Below are 25,630 nucleotides of genomic sequence, written 5' to 3' on the forward strand. Positions count from 1 at the left end.
CATCTCTCTGCATCTGCACTTCTGTTCAGTATCAGGCACCATCTCTCTTTCAAGCCAGAGAAAGACTATAGAACCTGCAGTTGTGGTAAATACCTTCACTCAAGTTTTACTGGGAGAATGAAGTGCTAAAAATAGCCGGAGAAAGAAAGTTTGGAAAATTCATTATCTTGAAAGGCTGGATACACAGGAGTGATTGTGACCCAATGAAACTGCACGTCTGTCTGAGCATTTGTTTACTGTATCATAGGATGAAAAAGACAGTAGGTTACTCATCTGTGGTTCGCTTGCATGCAAGCTGCTTACTGTTTGGACCTGGGCATAAAATACCCACAAAATCATATTAGGACAGGTTAACTTCAAATGCAGAAGCAAAGTGCATTGTTTATACCAACTTCCATCACCCCTCTTCTGCTTTTGAGGTATTCCCAAATTTTGGAGAGCTGCAATAAATGTTTCAGTCACTACTCTCAGTTAGACAACACATTACTCACTCTCAACATTTCCCCCCCTGAAACTGGTGATAATACTGTAAAGCACAGCTTTGTTTTGATGCTTTATGGTCACAATTTTTGTCACCCAATACTTCTTGATTTTCCAAAAGGAGATAAAGAGTAGATATGTATACTGCAAAGTCTGGGATGATTTTCTGATTGATTTAAAAAAAGGTATTTCCATCAACAGCATCAACAGGTTTTTTGCCTTAAACCCACTCTTCTTTTTTGTGTCTGTCCCCTCTTTCCCCCACTCCACGTCTTCTTTAGACTTCCCATTTACCCCAAAAGTTTCGATATTGCTCCTGATAGCCAAAGTACAACTCTTTTTTCTTCTACCTTTCTCTTACTTTGCCTTACCTCAATGTTTCGTTTTTTCTTCTCATGTGACCATCCATCCATCATGTCTCCCCTCATTTCTAAACCACTCTTTTCTTCTTTCCTTCCTGCTTTTTTGGCCAACTGTCTTTAGTTGAGAACCAGAATTCAAGTCCTGTTTATTCTTCAGATGCTTGTTTGTTGATATTCTTTCCCCAGCACAGTTCAGTAACACTGGCTGCTATTGACAATTTTTTTTAATGTATTTTAGGGGTTGTCACATTAACCTCTTACTGTTTCTAATAGCCATTTTGAAAGCTTTCTTCGCTCCAGCCCTACAAGGTTCTGATCACTCTCAGTTGGATCCTGGGAAGTACAGAGATCTCTGACCTGAAACCATTTAGGCACTTAGGATATGTTTGATTTTGAGCACAGGAACAATCCCACATATTTAAAGCAAGTTTAAAGCTCAGCATGTGCTTCAGAACTTGCCTGACTGGGGCCAAAGGGCTCAGGATCCTAGTGCTTCAATACCAGCATGGGCTACAAATGATTCAAGATTTAACACCCTGATGATAGAAGGCTTGATGATCAAGAAATTGCTAAACCAATCATGCAGCCTAGTACTGGGTCTTTGCAATGGAGGAAGTATTTTTGACTTCTTTCGATGACTATGCAACACCGAAAAAGGAGTTTCACAATGTTCTGCGGACTGTACAGACAAACCTGAGATGATAAATGGCACTGTAAAGGTTTTATTGATATTCATTGAAGATGATTTATATTACTCACTCATAAGAAATTCAACCTTCTCAAAGTCAAGCCAACAAAATGCTTATGCTAGACCATCATGTATTCTCTGCATGTACCTCCATATGCATACAAACACACACACACTTCATATATCTTCAATTACAATAAAACTAATTAGCCAATAAATCACAGTTGAGGCTGCACCTCATTTGTTCAGACATCTAAGTTCAATTTACATACTAATGGTTGCGTATTTGCCTTTAATAGATGCACTATTAGAAAGTAAACATAATAAATGAATAACCATTTAAGCATGGAGTTACCTAATCTTGATGAAAAATATCTGAAAATGTAGCAGCCAGTGATTCTACTTACTTTTTTTATTGGGAAATAAAGCTAATCACAGACTAAAAAGATAAATATAAATTATACAGCGTAGCATACTAATGATAGATCAGCCAGACCCACCCTTTGGAGGGAATGTAATAACATCAAATTGGTGGAAATAGCTGATTTATACATTAGATGCTCTCCTTTTGAAGCATGGAAGAAAGGGTACAGGCTAAGCTGATTTAATTTGCAGAAGTACCCCCTTGGATCTGCTGCTGCATTTTATTTTTTGCATCTCCTAAAGCTGCAGGACAAGCTATCTGTCTCCCAGCAACAACCAAGTATGTGCACAGGAAAGATGCACAGGGATGATGACTGTCTCAGTAAACTGAAGAGTGCACAGTGAGGTTAGAAAGTCGTACTGTGTAATCATGTGAACAAGAGGTCTCACATATATAGCAAATGGTGCAAACTGTATTACTGGATAAATCCCTCACCGTTACAATAGAGGTCTAATTTATACAATTAGGGAAACACTCAGCAAAGGGAAACAGGAGTGTGCAAGGTCGAGCCTTTGCTAACTAGCACTGCACAGGATTGAGAGGAGCCTGCCTTGATTTCCTTACTTGTATAATGAACCACTTCCTCTTACACAACCACATCTTTTGGAAGAGATCTCCTTTTTCAAGTATTGAAGTTTCAAGTATTGAAGCTAACACAGATCATTTTGAAGCAACCGAGATTGGAGAGGCTGTGTGTGCCAGGAGATCTAAGGAAGGACTAGCCCCTGGAGACGATGGAAGGCAGTGGTGAAAAGAACATACTGTTAGGGTTACTGCATATATTGTGGGACATTATGGATACTGTGGAAATGAGGAAAAGAAGGAGAAAGCAACTCCTATAATTTCACACAGGGAGTCCGCAGTTTAGCTAGGAATCAAATCCAGATCCCCTCTGTACCAGTGCTTGCCTTAGAACAACATAAACATGCTGCTGCTTCACCTCAGTCAGTGCCACAAGGTTCATCTGCAATCGAAATAAATAATTATTTGAAACAACAGCAGTAGCAGCTGCCGCCACTACTGCCACCAGCAAATGAAAGTGACTTTGTGAGGAGAGAATGCATCAGCAGTCAATTGACACGACATGCCGCCTGCTCGCTGTGACAGTGAAATGATCGAGATCCCAGGAACCGTCCTGCCTAGAGAGCCCGTTCCTCCTATAATCAACACCTCTGGGCATGCCGCACTTCATCTGAACTGTGAGTGCTTTCCTTCCCTAAATGTCATTTTATTTTTGTACCTTTTCTTGCGAGTTGTCAGCCCATGGAAATGTCTTTTTCGCAAGAACGCTGGCTCAGCATGAGCCAGAAAGCAATTGCATGCAAGTTTGCTCAGAGCTCTGATGAACAGAGATATAACACAGCATACTAGATCAGATCCAACCCATTTATTTTACAACTCACGCCTTGCAGGTGCTTAGTCTTTCTTGCCCTGTCCATCCTCAGTCATCCTCATTTCATAGCCTGAATAGAAGCCCTACACACAAGTGATTGAAGGCAAGTAACCAGCCTCTGATCCCCCATACTGCTGTGACTTATGTCAAATTATAGTTTGAGCGATTTAGCTAATCCAGACCAGCACAATAATCTGATCTGTGGGGAGAAGCACTCTAACACTGTAGTGCTGAGTGACCACAATGGTACCAGCACTGTCAGCTTCTCCCAGCAGCTTTTTGACCTACCAAAGTCTGTACACATATCTTAAGCAACTGTGATGAGACATAAAAAAGCCTGACATATCCAGACTCTTAAAAGGCACAAAACATGTACTTTAAGTCCTAAGAATATGCTCAAATTAAATTCCACCTTTGAACAAGAGTATATTTAACCCAGCTATTAGTAAAGGTTACTGCTTTTCAGTGCAGCGTTTGTCTATTTGAAGAACATTTTAATGAACAGAAGGAAAAATATAAATGTTGGTGCATAATATTTAGATTATAAGAAATGAGGTGGGAATGTCCAAAGGTTGAGAGGTCTACCTCAGGTAAGCAGGCAAAGGATGGACATTTATCCAGGCCTTGTGAGGCTGCAGGGTTGGATCTGTGTAATGAAAAGCTCTCAAGACATCTGGTCTGTCCTGGTTCAGTTCAGCTGAAAAATACTTCCATGCAGCAATTCTGGCGCTTTTCTAATATCCATCAAGATTTTTCACAGCATCAGCACTGGAAGATAGTTCTGAGACCAGGCTAAAAGTTGTTTTTTTTTTTTTCCCCAAATACGGTATGAATAAACCATGTGATTCATTAATTATGACTCTTTAGTGAGTAGACAGGTACAGAAGGTCTGCTAACCTGGTTTTGCAGTATAGCTGGAAAAAAACAGGGATAAGAAAAACTGGCTTATTAACTCCCATCACCCAAGATCTAATGACAGCAGTGAAGACTACTTCACAATACTCTTATTTGAAGAGTCATTAACCCTTTTTAAAAGCAATGTCAGTACCTATGGTCAGAGTTCAAAAGGTCATTGTAAGATGTCAGATGAAAGCTGGATACAAGCTACCTTTTAAACAAAAAAACTAGCTTGCCTTTAGTCTTTTATATTCAGAGACAAAGTTGAAAAACGTAAACTAAGGGTGAGTGAGAATTATTCTACCAAAACTGAAGATGGGACACCCACATGTTATTAAAAAAAAAGAAAAAGAAAAAAAAAAAAGCGTTCATAAAATGGGCTTGGTATCAGAGCAAAAAACTGTTTTTAAAACATTGACCAGATCGTATCTTTAGAATGGAGAAAGAAGGGAGCTGAAATAATTGTTTACCTATCTTTCCATCTCTGCTGCTCCACTCCCACCTCCCTTATTCTCACAGTCTCGCTACCTTTCACTGAGTGGGCTATGATAAACTGCCAACACATTAACACGATATAGCAGGAGTTAATGGCCCTGTAATAAAACTCCAGTCTTTTTCTGTGGTCCAACTTAGAGCACGGTGGCAGCTGACATTTCCTTTTCCTTGAAGGCCCCCACCTACTACATCATTCCTCCTGATCCATGTTATTACTTCAAAATACATTTCAGCCAATAAACCTCCATTTCATCATTATCTCTAAAATGTCATATTATCAGAGGTCTTGCATGGAGAATGCCTCCCCTTGTACCAAGCTGAACCACGGCCAGGTGAAAACAATGCTGCCTAGCATAAAGAAATGCATAAAGACCTATCAAGACATTGTCACCATTCTCCTGTTGATGGCACAGACTACCCAGCAAAACAGTTCAAAGTCATGTGCTCCTTGTGACCCCTGCTCAGCTGACAGCCTAGGATCATCATCAATGAAAAAAAGAAAAAAAGGAAAAAAAAGAAAAGAAAAAAAAGAAAAAAGAAAAAAAAGAAAAAAGAAAAAAAAGAAAAGATTTCTTTCACTTCTAGCTTCCTAGAAACCATGCCCTTTACTCTGAACCTGGTCATACTAACCCATGCCTCTGTCAACTTCAGATGACTTAACTATGTCTGACTTTTTCTGAAGCTGAACACGACAATGACAACACAACCTACAGAAGGCAGGCACCTCATCCTCTCTTTGGCTCACCCTCAACATCAGACCATATCATCCTGACAATCTAGGCTCTCCCCCAAATATCCAATCTACTGTTAATACCAGTTTGAGGCTTGGGTCCACGGTTTTAAAGCAAGCAAGAGTTCTCATCTTATTTTCATCAAAGATCAGATTGCAATCCATAAACTAACGTACAATCTATGCTCCCCAGGAACGGTGCCAACAAAAAAGATCAGGGCTGAAATGAAGAGGACATGAGCATCCCTTCTTGAAAAGAACAACTTTCTGTAAGACACCAGGGAAAACTATGAACAGACCCATCTTCGGTAAATGTGGCAAAAAGCAGTCTTCTTTCCATAAGTGATAGCTGCAGTCTGACTATCCCAATGGCAGTATCTCAAAAGCAAAGGAGAAAAAAAAATCCAAATACATTTTTGACTCTATCAGAGAAGATGTGCCAGAACTGCCATGAATCCCAAAACGGATGCTGCTATTGGTTTGATGTGGAGACTGCTCAAATATCATCTAAGCATTATCATTGTTCATTTCCCCTTTCACGCTTTCAATTCTTAAAAAATTTAAACAAGCTGTTCACAAGCCAAGAAAGGAAAAGGGTAAAAGGCAGTAGCACTAAGCATTTTAACACTTCAGTATTTCAGACTTCATCAGACTTCTCCTACACAGCTATTAACTCAACTCACCCACAGATTAGCAAAATCTGACCTGAAGTTGACCTGAACCTTCCTCTGCCCATGCTGAAAAATATTATGGAAGAAGCATTTCTACTCTATCCAGCTATGTTTGATTACCTTTCTACTACAAGTGAGACAGGTTGCCAGCCAGAAAAAACACATGAAGCCTCAATATAGAAGTTAGAAAAGAAATATAAAAGAAGTTGAGTCTGCACCCTCCACCTCACTACTACTTGGAGGAAAGAGCTGCCACTGTGCGCCAAGGCACAGAGAAGTTGTATATTAACAGCTATTCCCACTGATATATTGCAGATACTGAGGCATGTTCACAAAGCATTTTCCCAGCGTCTAACAGGGCAACTCACATTGACTTCAGCGAATGTAGAGTAAAAAACAAAGGGAAAATTTGAGAATGTATTACAATATTTGAACAGTCACATCCAACAGATTTATATATTAATACAGAATTACAGCTCCAATTCAAGAACATGCCCAAGTCAAGCACAGACCTAAGCCAATCCCTACTCTGGACAAATTTAAAAGTTAAATATATGCTTAATATTTCACATTCAGCATACAAATATACACTTAATATTCAGAAGAGAGATAGTCTTTGGATATCAGCAGCAATTCACATTACCTGGCTCAAAAATGCTATTGTCAAAAGCTGAATTTTGTTGCAGTATATCAGAGAATCACAACAGCTGGAAAGCTGTTGTTTTAAAACCTCATTTGTTAATGGCACAGAATTTTAAATATGTTCTGTTCTCTAGGGATACACACACTTTTTACTGACAGAAAATTATCATCATATATACATTATTTTACCTGGAATTTTATTTTTTGGCAAATGTGAGGCACAATAAATTGTTTCAAGAAGCGTTCATCTTCACTCCAGAACAGTCGGATGTCAGGGATACCGTACAGGATCATAGCCAGCCTCTCCAAACCCAAGCCAAATGCCCAGCCAATTTTATCCTGAACACCAGCTGAAAGAAACAAAGGAATAAACAAGATAAAAATTCAAGAGCTTAAGTTCATAGTGTGAAAAATTGCTGATAAAATGTTTGTCTCGTTCCCAAGAAAAAAAGCTGAAATGGAAAGACAGCAAAGCCTTGCCAAATTGCCAAATGAAAGATCTAAAGGGCAGATCCTACCTCCATCAAAAATAGCAGCAAGATTGAGCATATCACTGAGTGCAGGAACCAAAAGTGGCAACAAAGAAAAGCTGCACACTTGGCTCTCTCAGTCCAAAGTTTCAGACAGACTTTGAAGAATGTTGCGTATCATTACACACCGCTTTTCTTTATTGTCCTTAGAGGCGAGCATTTCACATCTTACTCAACTGTATTTTACAATATATTTAGACATGAATTTCCAATTCAAAATATTTCATTTGGGCTGACAGCCCAGGCCAAAGCAACATTAACATCATAGCCAAAGTTCAAGAGTATCAAAACCGCTTCTTTTGAGGCATCTAGAAGAAACAGAGCAATCATGTGCGCAGAGCAATGGGATGTGAGGCACTGCCACATTAGCATCGCACCTCCAGCCAGAGACCTCCCGAGCTGCTGCACCTGGGGAAAGTCACTGCTCCCATATATGCAAGTCTCTTTTATGCAGCACTGCACATAAAAAGACAAGAATATTTAATATAGAAGAGCTTTACAGATATCAATGATGCAACATTTCTGTCCGGAAAGTAAATATTCATACCTTCTTCATTTACAGGACAGAAGCACTGAGTCATGAAACAGTGATTTTTTTCAACACCGGGAACCAGACTCCATGTTTAGGCATCATCCGAATTAATATCAAATAAGTTGAGAGCCCAGCAGCTTTGACAAAGGCTCAGAGTTTTTTAAAATTTAAACAAATGTCTAAACAAACACACTTGCACTGAAAGGGTGAGGGGGAGCTTAAGAAGACTTCAGCTCTCCCCATCAGCTCTGGCAGTGTGCTCCCAAGTCATATAACATTGCTTACGTCTCACAGCTATCCAGCTAGACCAAGGCTGCTCCTGCCCCTAAGCATTAATTCAAATGCTAATTTTTTTGAAAACTTTGAGCTTAGCAACTTCCCCACTGTTATGCAGGAGACTGGTGGGAGAATTCTGCTTTCTGATTCCTGTCTTTATTATCAGTGAGGGGAAAACAGAGTAATCCCAGTATCTGGGCTTTTATCCTGAGATACGCTGCCATATTCAATGCAGAGAGGAAATAATAGAGCCCTACATAAATTAGGCGATGGTATAATGAGACTGGGAAGAGAGACATCGTCCTCATTTTGATTCTTTTAATTAATCTAAACCTGCCTATTTACCTGGAATGCTAGGTCCCCAGCAGAACTGATCTGAGCTTCATTTGCTACATCAGCAATGTTGCACTACTCTTTAGAGAAAACTGCCGCAGGAGTTTGATCAACTTTATAACCGTCATCCCCAGAGTACTCGAGATATTCTGTTTTGTCCTTTCTAGCGTGCTCACAGTCAAGGTTTTGCACTTCCTAACCTTTGAAAGTAGACAGTTAAAATACCAAATCATAGAAGTCCTAAGAAATAGAGGACAATATGTGAACTCAAGAGGTGCCAGTCTACACCCTCAGTGCAGAGCTGCTCAAACTAGTATGTTTAGACCAACCAACAGATTTTTAGCCAGCCTGTTCTTGGAAACCTATAATCCATGCTACACTACATGAAGAACTGCATGATTTCCTACTGTCGATTGAGTTATTCATAAAGAAAGAAAAGTGACTACAGTGGGTGCATTTAAATTCGTGCTTGGCAAAGACTTTGAGCTTTGATTTTAAGTGTGAACCACAAGGTGTGTCTTTTCCAAGCTGAAGGTACTTTTTATCTCCATGCTCCAGTATATAAAAATAATTAATTTGTTATGGCTATGAAGAAGAGAAAGTAACTCACTGCAACAGCACTGCTTCCCCAAAATTCCCCAAAATTCTGGCTTGTCCTTCTTAGATTATCAGCTCCCACATCAATAGCAAAATTCCCATTCATTTCAAAAGTACCAGACTTGTACCACCAATACAAGTGAAGAATGCCCCTTTTACTAAAAAGAGGGGGGAAAAAAAGAAGAAGAAGAAAAGAAAAGAAAAAGGAAAACATAGGTGATAAGAATTCCTTCCAAATTCAGCACTGGCAAATCTCCACCACTCTCCTCATGTTCATTTATTCTGCCTCTGATCTCTTCTCCAACTTTCTATTTGTAAAGATCCACGTCAAATTAATTTTTAAAGATATGGTTGACTTAAAGCACGTGAAGAATTACCTTGGGGAAGTTAACAAGACTAAAGCATACTCTTAAGCATGTCTCTGACTGAAAATGATCAGAGGGCTTAAAAGTTAAGCATGCAGCTAACTACTCTGTTGAGTGAGGGACTACTCAAAACATGTTACACCACACACATTTATATACACTGAATTTTGCAAGTAGGACAGCAAGAAGTCAAGTGAGTGAAGGTCAACTTGAAATAAGAACATATCAATAACTTTAAGCTGGGCATAAAGCAGGTTGAGGTTCTGAGGAACACAGCTGGCCCAAGTGGCAAATTTCAGAGACTTGGTGATGCAATTGTAGCACCACTGTTTAAAATAACACAGCACAATAGATAAAACTGTCGTGACCCACAATCTTTCCCCAATTTGCTCTCAAAGGTTTGCAGATTGCCAGGCTCCTGCTACTTCATGTAAAAAAAATTGACTACCCAACTGAAGAAAATTGCTGGAAGCTTTGCAAGCCAGTTATCCAAAGATGGAAAGGAAAGGGATAAAACAGTTTGACTAGTTTCCCTCACTAGGGCCTGACACAGCCCAGTCTGACTCAAGGAAAAGATTGCAAAATTGCAACCGTGTCTCATAGGAAAGCTCAAGAGTCCTTACCTTCCCTAAGAAGTCATGTCTATCTGTCCTATTCCTAAGCCTCCAGCCCAGATGAATCAGTTTACACTTAAGCAGTTACACTTAAACATAGGCTAATCAAGCCACTCTCCAAAAAAATTTGTTAAATGAAAGCTAACTTTGATCAAACATATTTCATTCACAACTGAAAAGCAATAAAAAGGTAAGTTAAAGCAAAGTTATTCCCTAATGTAGTAACAGTCTTCAAAGATAAGGCTTCAACTGTAAGAGCACTCCAACATACTAGCACCATCCACTTACTAGCTTTCTGTGTCGTACAATGCTATTACTAGTTTAAACTACTTCAGGCAGGATGGAAAGCGCTGTAATTCCTTATTGAGACATATATAACGACCTGCCGGAACTCATGGATTATATTCACTGTATCCTCAGAAATATCCACAAATAGAAATATTTAACTTCCCAAGGACAGAGATGTGTGTAAGTCAGGACAGAGATGTGTGTAAGTCAGGACATTTTGTACTGTGTAAGATTTTTAAGCCATATTTTGCAACACAGTATTAGGAACAGGCTGAGAAAACTTTTTTTTATATACTTCACTCACACTTATTTTTATATCTACGTTGCCTTTTATTTCACATTTTTCTCTACTCCTGTAAAACTGCCAATAAGGAAACCTTTCTTTCAACAGAGCCTAAATTGGGTCTTCAAATTCTTATACTCAGCAGTTACTGAGAAATGAAAAAAATTAAATTTTGATCTTGGATTGAGGCAAAGTCAGGAGGATACAACAGCCTGCAAACAAGATGTTCTTTGCAAAATGCCCAGAAATTAACATATCCAAACTGGAGGCAGTTGACAGCTCTGATGAGTTCCAGAGCAAAGACCTGAGCTCACTCTCCTGCTTTCAGTCCAAACCATGGCTGTTATTTGAGCAAATTCATAGGCTAATACAGTGGGCAAAGAGGTGGACAGAAGGAGCCACAGCATAGCCATCATGTCTTATAAAACTCATCAATGCTTTAAAACGTGTAGAAAGTAATTCATAGACACAATGAACACAGGCACTCCTGAACACAGGCCCAACAACTACACTGCGTGAAACACTGAATAAAATATAGCCTAAGAGTACCCTGCTCTAATTCACCAGTGGAAAACAGAAGACAAGGAAAACCAAAATTCAAGGATGTACCCTTCCTGCCAAGCACAAATCAGAGAAAAAATAAAACAAAACCTTGGCCATAGCTGCGATCTAGCAATGCAGAACACTTCAAATGGTGAGTGTGATTCCCAAGCCTCAGTCACAAACATGCTCTCATCCTATCCTCAGATATCTTTTTAGGGTACCTTCCCATGCAAATAGCATTACCTCGGTCCTCCCTGGAATGTACCTAAGCCACTTGTTCTCATTCAAACATTGTACTCAGTTTCCTTCTTAGCATCTGATTCTCTGTTCGCACATTCCCCAAAGCCAGGCCAAGTCACGAGAATACTACCCAAATACAACATCAATCTCGTCTGACTTCCTTCACATAGAAGGCCCTAAAAGGCCCTGGTAAATCAGTAGCGGGGGCATATGGAGGAGAGGAGTACTGGGGCAATTCTTCTCAAAATCTAATTCTACAAATCACTGAAAAGCTCTCTACCTGAGATTTATATTTTACTGCAAGCTGATATAAACTTCAAAAATTCCTGAAACAAAGACCTACCCCACATTTGAGCTCTACATAACTAACAGACAGCTTCGGAACAAGGGTTTGAAAAATAGGTTCTGCAAAATAAAGAAAATTCACTCATCACTACAAACTAAGAATGCATACTCTACACAACGGCTACAACTGTGAGGCAAACCATACTTAGCCCTTTCTAAAGCCTAAGCCTTTCTAAATCCAAAACTTCAAATGGTTTTCTAGTTCAGGTAAAACTCCAGTATGTTTGGGAGCCAAAGGTCTTGCATGGAAAAGCCCATACTGAGGGGTCAGTCTAATACAGAAGAGCTCAATGGAAGTGTGAGGTCAAGTGGCTGGAATATCAATAAACTTAAGCAAAAACAAATCTACTGAAGTTTCTTTCTGAACTGCTTTCTTCAGCTAAAGAAAAAAATCAACCCATCTTATTAGTCTCTAACTCTGTTCAGTTGATGCATTCAGGCTCCCGTGTGCAATCCAGTTGAAACTACCTCCTAAAAGGACTTGGCTTTCAGACTATGCATGCTAAATATGCCACTCCTCAAGAACTCAAGGAAAGAAGTAAACATTCAATTATGCCTATTCTGTGGAAAAAGAACTGATCTTTTTAAATCTCATATGCAGAATAATTTTCTAACAACAGTAGACGCTTTGAGACCACAGCTTTCTCTCCTGGGTCAGACTGATCTGTTCTGTTTGCTTCCCTCTAAGTTCTTTTGCCTAGCTTTCAAAGCTTTGATTGAGTTTTTAATATTTATGTTTATTTTTGTTCCACAATCAAAATAGCCTGGTACATACCAAAGAAATAGACTATTTAAAAAGTTTCTACCCAGGGAAGCCATCCACCAGATCCAATTTTATTCTAATATGTAATTAACTCACATCATTATAGCATTTTTACCAATATTTTACCAGGTTAAACAGCCAAGGGGAATGGGTTTCTGGTAGGGAGAAATGGATGACTGCAGCCAAGGAGGGCAGGAGAACTGGAGTAGCAAGAAGAGAAAAGAATGAACCAAAGCAACAACACGGAGGAGCTTTCCCTTTATTCCATCTCGGCCAGTCATTTCTTAGCTTCTGTTTCTTTTATTTTTCTGCTTCTGAAATTATGAATTCTCCGGTCCCTCTGCCCTGCTCCTTTCCATCTTCCCAGACTTGCCTAACTCCACATCTCCGATTTCCACAAGTCCTTGTAAACATTCACAACAAAACCAAAGAGAAAACCACTGCTAAACAAAATCTTACTTACAACTTCAGATTTTTGAAAGTTTACAAAAATACACTGCAGTAACTTTCAACCTTTCAAATGATATGAGATGAAGTGTCCACTTAACTCCAAAGTGCAATACAAGATATTGTACAAATACCTACAAATACTGCTGTGGTATGATCTTCCTTTTTCTCTGTACTTCAACCTACAGTTCTGAACCAGTGGCTTGGGTTTAATATCTCAAGACTGGACACCCTCCATGGAGGCCAGTACAACCTGCTTTCCTAATTTATGTCACAGAGCACAAATGAGTTGACTTCTCGGGTCTAGTCCCCCTGGCTCTGCCTGAGGGTTTGAGAACTGCTCTTTTTGGTCTCTGCATGTAAAAACAACTTCCATTCCCTTTGATAATGTTTTGTTCATTCAGGCAGAGTTGGATTTTGAGTTGTTGGGTCTTTTAACATCTTTTAATATTGTTAAATCTCCCTGGATGCTGTGGTCATATAAATTTGAAAAAATAAGTCATAAATACATGAGAGGTTGCCATTTGGCAGAAAGAATGAAGTCTACAGCATCGTTAAAAAAAAAAAATCTAATTTTTCAGAGGTATAAAGCACAGCTGGAAAATTTCAGTCCCTACATATCCACTGCCCAGAGGCAAGTTTTCTGACAAAATTTCACCAGTACAAATGTTGACTGTTACTGTCTTATGTCATGATCTTTAATTCAAGAACAACAGAGAGAGTAAGGAACAGGAACACAAAAGGTTGTCACAATCTCATACAGTCTTCAAGAGATTAAGACATCCCCAAGAGACTGACGCAACAGTTTATATGTATCATATGACTAGATGCTATTTAGCATCCGTCTGATATTCTTCTTCAAAAACCAAAATAGTCAGAATATCTCTCTATATCACAATATCCACATAACCCCACTGCAGTACTTCACAGCAATTCTGATGATGTTTCAGGTATACACAATTAATTTATTTCCAAGCTCACAACATGAAATACCCAAATGTACCTAAATGTCTCGTCATATAGCACAGGCTGGAAAATCTTTGTTCAGAAGCACTGACCCCAATTTTCCTCTCTTCCTGCTAGAAAATTACTCCACCAGCCCTGTGCTACCACACCAGTTCAAAGGGTTTTTCTCAGTGATAGCTCCAAGTGTGACAGCCCAACTGCAGATGCTGCTTAACGTTTCATGATACAATGGAATCACCCTGTAATGCCCACTTCTCTTCCATGGCAGGGACTGAAGGGTTACATTCAAGGCAAATGAGTCTTCCCTTCCACTTGGTCTCAAAACATCTTCCGAAATCATACCTGGTCACGCAGCACATGACGGTTATTAATCTATTTTCTCTGGCTTTTGGGAAGCTTCCAAGAGGAAGTAGAGGTATCTGTGAGAAGCTACTGAGCAGAAGCATAATTCTGGGGGAAACCATTGCCTATTTTACTACTACAAATTGCTAGGTGTCCAGCCTAAGCTGGTCTCTCAAGTTCTATTGCAAATGGGGAGAGACAAGCACTCATGAATAATTATTTGCTCTATCACCAGACAGGTGGGACGAAACGGCCCTGTGCATTCCTTATCCTTCTCTAGAAGAAGAAATAGAATTTGTTTAGACAAAACACTAAGTCAGGGAAATCGAGTGAGATGAATTTGACTGTGTGTGTCCATTTAATGTTGAATTTTTATCCTGAAATAAGCATGCATGTATGATTACCACGAAGAGAATAAAAATCCCGAATCTCAGAATAATCACAGCACATACATTTCACTTTTAGATTTCTCTTTCAGATTTCACTGTTCTTACAATTTTAGTAACCTCTTTCATGATTCAGGAACCTTACAAGGCACCAGTACAGTGGGAATAGTGCTTTGAGTACTTTTTTCCCTTTCTTGCACTCCATAAAATACCTATAGCCCCTTTTATTATAATTCACCTCGTCAACTCATCTCATTCACCAGGATCACAGCCAGACCCACCCCTTGCTCTCCTGGCTTACCAGCAGAATATTTAGTTATAGACTATTTTGAAAATTAACCCACCATCTCCATATGAATCAGGTGGCAATAAAAAATTGAATTGGGGGTGGGGGTAACTGTTGTGCCTTGAAGTTCAAATGAACTCTTCTCCTTCTGCTTTCTAATTTGTATGAAATTCCTGAGTTACGACAGCAACATGTTTATTTCTGAAAAATAATGTTTTCTTTAAAAGTGACAGAAATCATATTGTAATTTGGCATACAGTGGTTGAAGGAGTTTCACATCATACAGTATTATACAGCTTCTACAGCGAATCACTGTCACAGCTGGAAGCAGTGTAACATTGCAAAGTACCATGTTAGTAAACTATAAACTGTATAAGAAAAGCTTAGGAAAAAATACAAGGAAAAGTTTGTTTGAAACCCTTGAAATAATCTGCGGAAGTATCTCAGTTGTACGTTTTTGCACAGGCTTCTTACCCTCTCCTGTCATGTCACTGACAGGGCACATAAATGAGGAGGAGAACAGATGAAGAAGCAGTAAAACACACAAGCAAAGTAGCTTACGCTCTGCATGACTGCAATCACCCTATGGTAAATGAAATCTATAGAAAAAGAAAGGAATCCTACAAGAATTTGTTTTTCTCTCAGGGACTAATATCTTAGCAAGATTTCGCTGCTATTCTTATATCTTCAAAATCAAAACCTGCATAGGCAGTCTTTCAACGCACACTTTAAAAAAAGCCCTTTCATGCTATCCATCTCCATCACATTTCCTAGCAAAGGTTATCAATGGCAAAATGCTCTCTTATTTGCAAGACAGTTTTCTCAAGGATGACAGGTGTCCAGGGAAGTATTTGCTTTTGCTAAAATTAAAATCAAAAGATTTTTGACAACAATGCATCCCCACAGAGTGAACTTGTAAAACTTCTTTTGCTTGGAAAGCTTCAAGGCATTCTTTCTAATGATGTATCTCTTCATCAGTAAAAGGCTGGTGTCAGCACAACTTCTGCAGCAAAAAGTTGGACCTACTGGGATGAAGTGCATCTACAGTACAGCTATACTGGCAGACCTCTTCTAATACTGGGCTGGGGGGTGACACACACACAGGGGTCTATGTGTTGCACTGAATTACTGATACACTGATGATGTACCACAGGTGCTGTACACTTACGCTTATGTAAACAGTATCAGCATCCCACAGACAACTTGTCCATGTGTTACTGCAGTTACAGCTGATGAGCAGAGTTATACTGCTAGCGGCCAGGAATGAAGGACAAGTTCCCTGTGAAAGGATGTGCTGCAGTTACAGTCCTGTAAGAAGTCTCTCCCCAGGTATACCCAAATTGTCCAGAACAGCTTACCCCTTAACATAGGGAACAGCAGCACAAAACAGAGCAGCTTTTTCCTTTCTGTCTTTGAAGGAAGAGGGAATTTCCTCAGAAAAGACAGTCAAAGAAGGTAAAGACTGCAAAATAAAGCACTCCAACTTCCACAGTAGCTTGAAAAATGACGATTCTCCCACAATGTTCATATAAGCCTTCAATGAAATCTAGTATTTAGTATGCATAATAATTACAGATGTATCTACACACACAGAATTACTCTACACAGCCTCTTATTAAGTTACACTGATGACCCATAAGAATGTGATGACATATAACAGAGTATCTATATTTTCCAGTTTTCATTTTAAAACAAACAAACAGCCCATAAAAATGGGCCTTACTACAATACTTTGCGTTTCAATGAAAACATTTAGACATTCTGAAATGCTAGAGTTAAGGTTGCCTGAGGAACACTAAAATGCCCTCCTCTTAGAAATACATTATGATGCTGTCTTCAGTGAGACATTCAAGTATTAATCTTTCCACAAGACCTTGATCTATTCAGTGCAGACAAGAGTCAATGGTTAGTTAATGATCGCTGCTTGTGTTCCTTGCATTGCTGAACACGTACCCCAGTGCCTTACATATTGAGCATTATTGAAACAGAGCTCTGAAGACATATTATTTTTTTATGAACTTCCACAAGATGCATTCAGCCTCACAGTATTTGAATGCTTGAAAAAAAATTTTTTTTCCATGTGTCTCTGTGAAGTAAAGAAGTATTACTATCCCCTGTATTGCAGATCAGGAACTTGGGCACAGAGACTCTTAAGATCAAAAGCATCTATTAATTTTGCTCCCAATCTGAAATATCTAGGACCTGATGTTTCTGAGCACCAAGCATTATATAGTGTTTAATATGTTCAAAGTACTGTTCCCCATTACTACAGTCGCAGCTGTGAGCGCTCGACACTTCTCCAAATCAGACCCCAGGGTCTCAAGTCAGGCACGGAGACAACAAAGAGCACACAGTTAGTGGCCACACATGAAAAGTCTGAGTTAGGAGATGTCCCTATGCTCAAGTTGGAACTTTGTCACTTAGGAAAGAAGAGAGGCTGGTTGTCTCCAGAGCACCATGCAAGTGCACAGTGCTGTCCTTTTTTGCTGCCATTTAAAGCACCGATTTCGGGCCTTCCAACTATGGACTCAGTGAGGCAGATGCTTGCAAGAACAGCATCTTCTGCTCAGCTATCCCAGTTCATTCACAGAGCAGTGACCATCCTGGACATTGAATGATGGCCCTTTGTGGAGGGAGAGGAAGCACATGAGTCTGTGCAACCTCAGTTTTGACATTTCACAAATTGCAAATAACCAGTTTTACAAACTTAGCAATGTTCTTTGCCTCCTAAACTGCCCCTGCTCCCCCCACAATTCCAGCTTTTGAACCAGGAAGGTCTTTTTTGCCCTTGCCTGGACTTAGCGAGGCAGCCTTGGAGATTCTGAGGGAGCAAGCCACACTGCTTCCAGTGAAGGCACTGGAGGCTGATCAGAGCTGAGAACTGACCTGCAGAGTCTAACTCAGCCCATGCCCAGCTCAGAGCGAGCACTGCAGGAATTCAGCTGTTATTACTCAGTTACTACTAAGCCTGCACGGACTGCAATTTTGCAGCGGAAGTCAGATCTAAATGAACTCCTGTGGTTGAATGTGGCTCTATCCTCCACTAAGGTAGTGCTCTATTCTACTCATGAGCACAATCTCTGAGAAGAGTACTACTCACTGAAACCAGGTATATACCTCTTGTAGGCTTTTTTTGGTTTGTTTTTCCCAAAACACCTGCCTCCTTTAGTGATGAGTGAAACCTGCAAATGAAATGGGCTAAAAAAGAAATCTGCCTTCACTAGAAGTTGTCTCCAAACTAAGGACATATATTCAAGAGCTAATCTGAAGCCCCTGAAGATAAGGGGGAAAAAGACCACCCAGACTTCAGTAATCTACTGAAAAGCTCCTACTTCACTGAAAAACGCCTCGTTCAGTGCACAGGGCAGACTCGCAGAAGACAGACCGCTGTCTTGTAGGGGAAAAAGAGACATGATCATCTGTGTAATCGGTGTGTGTACTATAGTACCTAAATATAAAAGAATCGAGCTTCACTCTGTCAGTTTTACATCTTCCTCATTGACCATTTTTAATGGAAATGTTCTGATATATGTACAATGTAAGTGAAAGATTACTGCTTCACTTACAGGGTATTTCAATTCACTGCTAAAATATTTAAATGAATTAACAGAGACTATTCATCTGCTTTTCTTTCTGGAGGAATGAATATGTTAATAGAAATCACTTCTCTTACTCAGTTGAAAGACTGCATTTTTGGTCCCTTTATTAAAGGGGCTCCTTTCTCAAAATAAAAGTTACTAATTCTCTAACTAATGTTCCTTTTTCCCAGTCGTAATTAATTTGTTGTTATGCACTGAACTTAATTTAAAGTAAGTAATGCCACTGACACTTAAAGAAATGAATGATAAAAGAAATGTTAGACCTTCTAATCCTATAATTCTTGTGTAATAACAATTAATGAAATACTGTTTTTCACTGGGAATTGCTTTAAGCGCTAGATAAAGGGGCTACTGTGCTTTTAAAATTTACTCTCATCATCAAATTGCACCTCTTACAGCTATCTGAAATATAATTAAACGAAGATTTTCCTTAAAAAAACAAACCTACAGACAGTTCTTAATTACATCTTGTTTCCTTTACGGTTTTAAAGTTGACAGTAATTGCTGTGTGTGGTGCTTTTGCCCTGCACTCATTTAGAGAAGTCCATCTTGAGTATCAGTCCCACTTGTCAATAGAGGAAAATCTGAGAAATATTAACATTTAGCTTTACTGGACAGATAATAATTGGGTTGTTATTTTGTCATGGTGCAAATTTTCAGTGACCTTTCCAAAAAGATATAACAAGTCAATAGAAACTGTATCTTCTGAGCTTTCTCCACCCCCTTATTTATTTTATTTTTAAACAGACATCTAAAGTTTCTTACTCCATTATTAGTTGCATACATTTTCTTTTTTTTAAGGTAGAAAGGACATGCCTAAGAGTCAATCAGTAGAGGTTTTTGTTGTTGTTTTTTACTTTATTTTAATAGAGGTTTTCTAAGTTTTTTTTTTCCTCAGCTAACACATTCAGTATTTATCGCAAACAACATCAAGCTTTCCTGCACAAAGTATGTTAAGAGCTCACTCCCCTCCTTAGCCTCTCCCTCTCCCAGAAAATGAAAAAAGAAAATCCAATAAAAATGAAAACACAGACAGGACAGTTTTCAGCAGTTGCACATTTGTGCATCTTTTAAAGAAATGACATCTGAATACACATAGATCAGTTTATGTATATATACCTCCTGAACTTACTGGGTAACAGCACTTGTAAATACAAGTTACATCAGCATAGTTATAGACAAAAATTTAATGAGCCCAAATCCTATTACTCGCTCTGCACTCTACCACCATATGCTTGACATCACTTGGAGCTCCCTTCTTTCTGGTGGGTAAGGGGTCGTACCAAGAGTAGAGACAACGTAAACCCATAGTCCTTTTAAAAGGTGGCATCACCAGCTTCAGCAATATCATGTCTCACTGCTGAAAGCAAAAATTATACAGAAGAGCACACAGCAAGGGAAGCAAATGGAAATGAAAAGTCTTTGCACAGTTGCAGAGCCATAAGCTCACTAGGACTACAGATATGGTCCAGCATGGTCCAGCTCCAGCATGACTACAGTGCTGGATGGACACAGACTTTTTGGAGACATTTAATACTAGGCTGAGCAAAGCCCTGGGCAACCCACTCTGCCTGGACCTGCTTTGGTCTGGGGGCTGGACAAAAGACCTTTGCAGGTCTCTTCCAACCTACGGGATTCTGGAATTGGCTTTGTGTGCCAGTGTGGGTGTGTGAGTGTGCACACGTGTGAAATTCCTCGTAGGAAAATCATGCCACTGCTCAATTTTTGCCAAGGAGAAATTTTCAGTTGGGAGGAAGCCCAAAATACGAAGCACAATAGGAAACTTTACATTTAGCCATTACACAGGATGTCAGTGGGCTTTACAAATAAAAGTTTCCTGGAAGTCTGTAAGATAACATCAACAAAACAAATGGAGGTAAAATGTGACAGTGCAGTATTCTTTTTCAAAAGATTACACTTTAAACTAACATACTCCCAAACTAATGAGGTGATCTATACGCAAGCTCCCTATCAATTCTTTACTTAGTGAAAAGGTAAGTGGTGTAATTCGGGGTGGATGAACTGCATACTTTCTACATGACAATAGGTGTGAATCCCAATTTTAAGTACCAACGTTTGCTTACCCTCATCATGAAACCACAATCAGAACTTTTATAACGTCACTTGTCATTTATAAAGCACTTCTTCATTTCAAGGCATTGTACACAAATTAATTAATATTTAACGCAGCTCTTGCGATTACAGCACCATTTTACAGATAAGAAAGAGGCTGGCTCTCATGTATCACTTGAAAAGAAGTGACTGATTTCTGGGTGCCAAATCCTGGGCTTCAGAGAGCTCAATTCCAAGATCTAACAAGCTTCTACCACACAGGTCATGCAAACTGGCTTTTAATCAAGAAAACAGTCAAAGAATCTGGTCACGCAACTCATCACACAAAAGGGTCAATATTTTATAGAAACATCCAAACACATGCATTCACACATCCCTTTAAGAATATTGCAGTAGGGTGTTTATAGTTAACTGAGCACAAATATGAGATTTTGCAGGTTTCCACACAAGATATCAATTACACAAGATAGTAAGTTTTGTATAGGATTAGCTAACATGGTCAATTGCTGAGGTTCGTATCTTGTAATATCTACGCAATCCCTGAAAATCATGTTAAACAGTATTCTAATCCTTCTTTCCTTATATTGTTACAGATAATTATTTGGATTTTACTTTAATATTCTGGAAAACAGAAACTTCTGACAGGAATGCAATACTTCAGATCATAGTCTTGATGTACATCATCATTCGCTCAAATCACGTATATCCTGATGTAAACAAGCAACAACTGCAGACCACCTCAATTGTTCAGCACCCACTGTCTTGACTTTCTGATGCCATAATTTCACTAATGTTCTAGAGGTGAAACATTCACATCACCATCAGGATCTATGTTTCTACTATAAAAGAAAATGAGCACAAAAGGATGTGTCGCAACATGTACCAAAAAGCAAATTAGAGTCCTTCGGAGGATGCCTTATTTAAACAGACAAAATGCATGCTTTCGTGGCTAAAGTCCCTTGGCAATTCTAAGATTGCAGCCTGTAAGAAAAAAAGAAGCCTGTGAAGGTATCCAAATATTAATTAGGCATGCCATGCTCACATACTGATTTGTTATGTGGAAGTAGGCCACTTCTATATTATATGGTGAGTCTTCATTGAAGTTAAATGTAAGAAATAATAGGAGTCATCAAATCAATGCACAGATACGTAAAAACATCTAGACCAAAGCGGATGTTGCAACTGCTCCATTACTAATATGGGATTGGAAAACTGATAATGCCAAGCAGAAAATTCCCCTACAGGGAGATCTCACCATCTGGCTTATCTCAAACCCAGAGGGAGTTAAATAATAAAAGATTATAATTTTCCATCAGTAATGTAGCAATTCAGAGTCTAGGACAAGAACTAGGCAGGGCCTAGAGTCTAGCGTTTATGAAGCATTTTTAATAGCAAGGCTCTTTATATTTTCTTGCAAACATTAAGCCTTAGAGAAGCACTATGAGATAAGGCTACTATAAATCTTATCTTAGAGATGATGAAACTAATATCCTTAAAGAAACCAAATCGATAGCTAAGTGAATGATGTAGCTCAGAACTCTTGACTCGTAGAACTTATGTTTGAATCATGAAAGTACACTTTAACAGAAGTCTGTGTACTCTGCTCCAACTTTGAGAAGCTTTTGAACCTCCGAACATATTAAATTCTACACCATCATGATGTACCAACAGGATTTTAATTATACAGTGTTAAATTACTTCATCTAATCAATTATCTACTCACACTGTTTGTGAGGAATTTGTTATGACAAACTGAAAACAAGTAAGTATCTAGGATGTGTTCTTAAAATTCTTTAAAGGTCCACTTTATCAAAAGATACTGAGCCTGTAAGACTTCCTTATTCTCTACCTCAAGATTAGCCACATATGAACAAGTTACACCTAATAAAAATACTCAGTTGCGAGTGTGTGGTATATTAGGTATATGAGATAATAAGCATCATCAGGCTTTTTTCCATGTTAGCTAACTGCTAAGCATTTGAAGCTAGAATGAACGCTAGAAACAAATATATACAATACTTGTTTATCACACTTGTCTACTGTAGGTTTTTTCCACATGTTTCTCTGATGCAAATATTACTAATCATTAGGCAGAACAGCAAAATGGACCACCATTCAAATGTAACACAGCACTTGCTAACTTTCCTTTTATCATTTCCTTTTCATTAATGTGTTTTTTTTAAATAAATGTACCTCTAAGAATGCAAAACACAAAACACTAAAATCATTATAGTTATACAGGCACAGTCTGGTATTAACGTATTATAAACTCAACAGAATCATCACAATTCCATTTTCCTGCATTGTGCACCAGCTGCATAAAATTACAAGAGCTTTTAGCTTCTGAGCACTGTTTTCATCATGGTTGCCTGCATTTCCAAACAATTTAAAATGTCATCAGCCATCAAGATACAACCAGATAAATCAAGGTGTCCTTGGATAATTATCAAGTGAAGTTTGCAGATATGTTATCATAACCTTTCTTTCTAAAAAAATTATGCAATTCCCCCAGGTCAGATAAGATAGAATGTGCTCTAGGGTATAGTGATGCTTGAATGAATGTAAATCTTTCTTATTTTTTGGTGTCACAATAGAAAGAGTTATTCTGCTGAACTCTTAGAAAGAATCACTGTTCTCAGCAGATTTCAGTAGGTATTCATTGCGAGTCCTCAAAATCAAACAAAATAGTTTTCCTAGCCAAATATCTAGTCAGCAATTAAAATTAATGTGTGCTTTTTAATAGGGGGGAAAAAAACTACGGAAAAGTATAAATCCTTATTTTGGATTTAAAATAAATCCTCTACAAACGTATGCAACCCAAAATGGAAATTAACAGGTTTCTAGGTTCAGATAGAGAAGCTCTGCTCTGAGACAGGCTTCTTATAGTTTATTTGCAGTCAGCTGGACTGTGTTGGAACTTGTACATGAGAGGCAGAACAAGAGATCATCAAGCACAAGAGCACAAAGATGGAAAACAGAACGAGAGGTAAAAGGGAAAAAGGCAAACCTTTGTAGACCGGACTGCATAACGTGCTCAGCTGGTGTGAATTAGTATAAAAGCTCCTCCAACATCAGTGAAGCTGTCAGTTTAGACCAGATGAGATCTAAGCTGCCATTAGCCAAATGGTGGAAAAAGAAGAAAATGAAAAACAAAAAGAAAAGAAAGGGCCAATTTTTACTTATTCCGATTTCCATGCACGTGCACACAAAAATATAGTATTGGCTTCACTGCAGTTATTTCTGGTTTACCTCAGCATAAGTGAGAGAAGAATCAGAAGTATTGTGTTTCCACAGGTTGGCTCACAACGATCTATTATGCCTGCACAACCCCTAGGACTATGTAATGCCATCCTGTAATAACATCTCAGATCAGATTAAATTCACCTTACTGCAGACTTCATAAAGCAGCCTGAAAGTTGGAGCAGACAAACCAGGAGGATTCCTGCCAAGTTATAATTTTTATTAGAGGCCACGTAACGGCTTTGGAAAACTTCATCCTTAAGTCAAAAAAATGCAAAGGTTGCAAATACATACAGTAGAGGAAAGCTGAAACAGAGCGGGGGCCAACTGCCCTACCTCCACCCCAGGTCCCCACCATGGGGAGATGGAGGAAAGTCTGGACTGACATCTGTGCTTGGCAACCCTGTGCCTTCTCAGATGGAGGCGCCTATACATAGCTTTAGCCACTACCTACATTTTGATGGTGCTTTCAGACAAACAAAATAGCTCCTTCCTCTCCCTATTTTGTGGGCAGTCTAGAAACTGAGCGGATGTCTGTGCCGCACACGAAGGTTAAGGGCGCACAGGCTCGCTCTCAAACAAGCCACCTCAGCTGCCGGTTCTGGTCTAGTCAGGACAATAGGGGACTCCTGGAAGAATAATTTATCCCACTTCTTTCTTGCTGAGGTAAATCAGCCAGCTCTGCTGCAGCTGGTCTGTTTGTGGTAGACACATCTTGAGGCACAAAAAGATTTCCTCATGCGCCAAGATTGCAGAATGCTCCTGTTTCTTCCACCGACTCAAAAACTGAGGTTTCATTCCTCAATCTCCTGCTCCTAGATAAACTCATCACTACGACAGCTTTATTAAACTAACTTAAATTAGCAAATCTGCTACCTATATCACCAAATCACAACTGCATACTGATCCTCCCAAATTTTTGACCTCAAAATTCACATAATTGCACAGATGTGCTATGATAAGAAAACTGCAAAATCTGCCTGTATTCATCTTTCCTCTCTTTGAATTTGCACAGTTCAGCTAAGAAAGGAAGGTGAATTTCCACAACTGCACATCAAGCAATGCACACAAATAATTATGAGAACACGTCGTACTCTGCCCTTTAACTGCTCTGTGTTCAATGACCATGGAAATGGTCAGCCAAAAAATCCCCAAAAAGCTGCCAGAATAACACCTCAAAGACAAAAGACTTTCAAGACGTTACAAACAAATATCTACCACTTCTCCTAGCCACGACTGAAATGAGAACATACAATTTTTTTGCTTTATATACATTGTAAAGTTACTCCACATGTCCATATACGTAAGAAGAGAATACAGTGTTAGGTGCTGATTAGAGGAAAAAGAATATGACATTGCAGGAAAAGTACTGATGATATCAAGTTTGATATTGTTTCTTTGAGCCAAGAAACACACATTCATGTCACCCACATCACTAGGGAGCTCTCCTGTATGTTTGACATAGCTGACGTGTTTTCTTTAACATTTTTACAAACTCGATCTAAAGACTAATAAAAAGTAATGCTAGTGAAAATTATCCATAAAGACTAAAAAGCATCCCAAAACTTACAATGGTCTGCTAAGGTAGCCTAAGCATAGGTTGCACTGGTGAAAGAAAGGCACAAGGCTATCACTCAGGTTGTTAAATGGGGCCTGTCAAAAAAAGCCACGTCTGATTATTTCAACAAAAGCAGCCAAATCCATCCGGTGCTCAGCAACCAACTCAAAAGCACTTACAAGCTTCAAAGGACTGAGTTTACTAAGGCACACCCTCAAGATCTATAAACAAAATCATTACTA

The 25,630-nt window shown here is 39.0% G+C and overlaps 1 protein-coding gene across 6 annotated transcripts in view; it reads right to left on the bottom strand.

Moving 5' to 3' along the window:
- FARS2 (phenylalanyl-tRNA synthetase 2, mitochondrial) overlaps positions 1-25,630 on the bottom strand; it is a 260,985-nt gene that overhangs the window by 104,069 nt on the left and 131,286 nt on the right. For all 6 annotated transcript variants that reach the window (XR_003261437.2, XM_026114905.2, XM_026114904.2 and 3 more), the window contains one exon: positions 6,972-7,132. Coding sequence is in view for 5 of the 6 variants with exons in the window: in XM_026114905.2 (XP_025970690.2) it covers positions 6,972-7,132 (161 nt within the window). In the remaining variant the exon portion in view is untranslated. The remainder of the gene's footprint in view (positions 1-6,971; positions 7,133-25,630) is intronic.

This window comes from Dromaius novaehollandiae, chromosome 2 (genome assembly GCF_036370855.1).
Source record: "Dromaius novaehollandiae isolate bDroNov1 chromosome 2, bDroNov1.hap1, whole genome shotgun sequence".
In the NCBI taxonomy this organism is placed as follows: Eukaryota; Metazoa; Chordata; class Aves; order Casuariiformes; family Dromaiidae; genus Dromaius; species Dromaius novaehollandiae.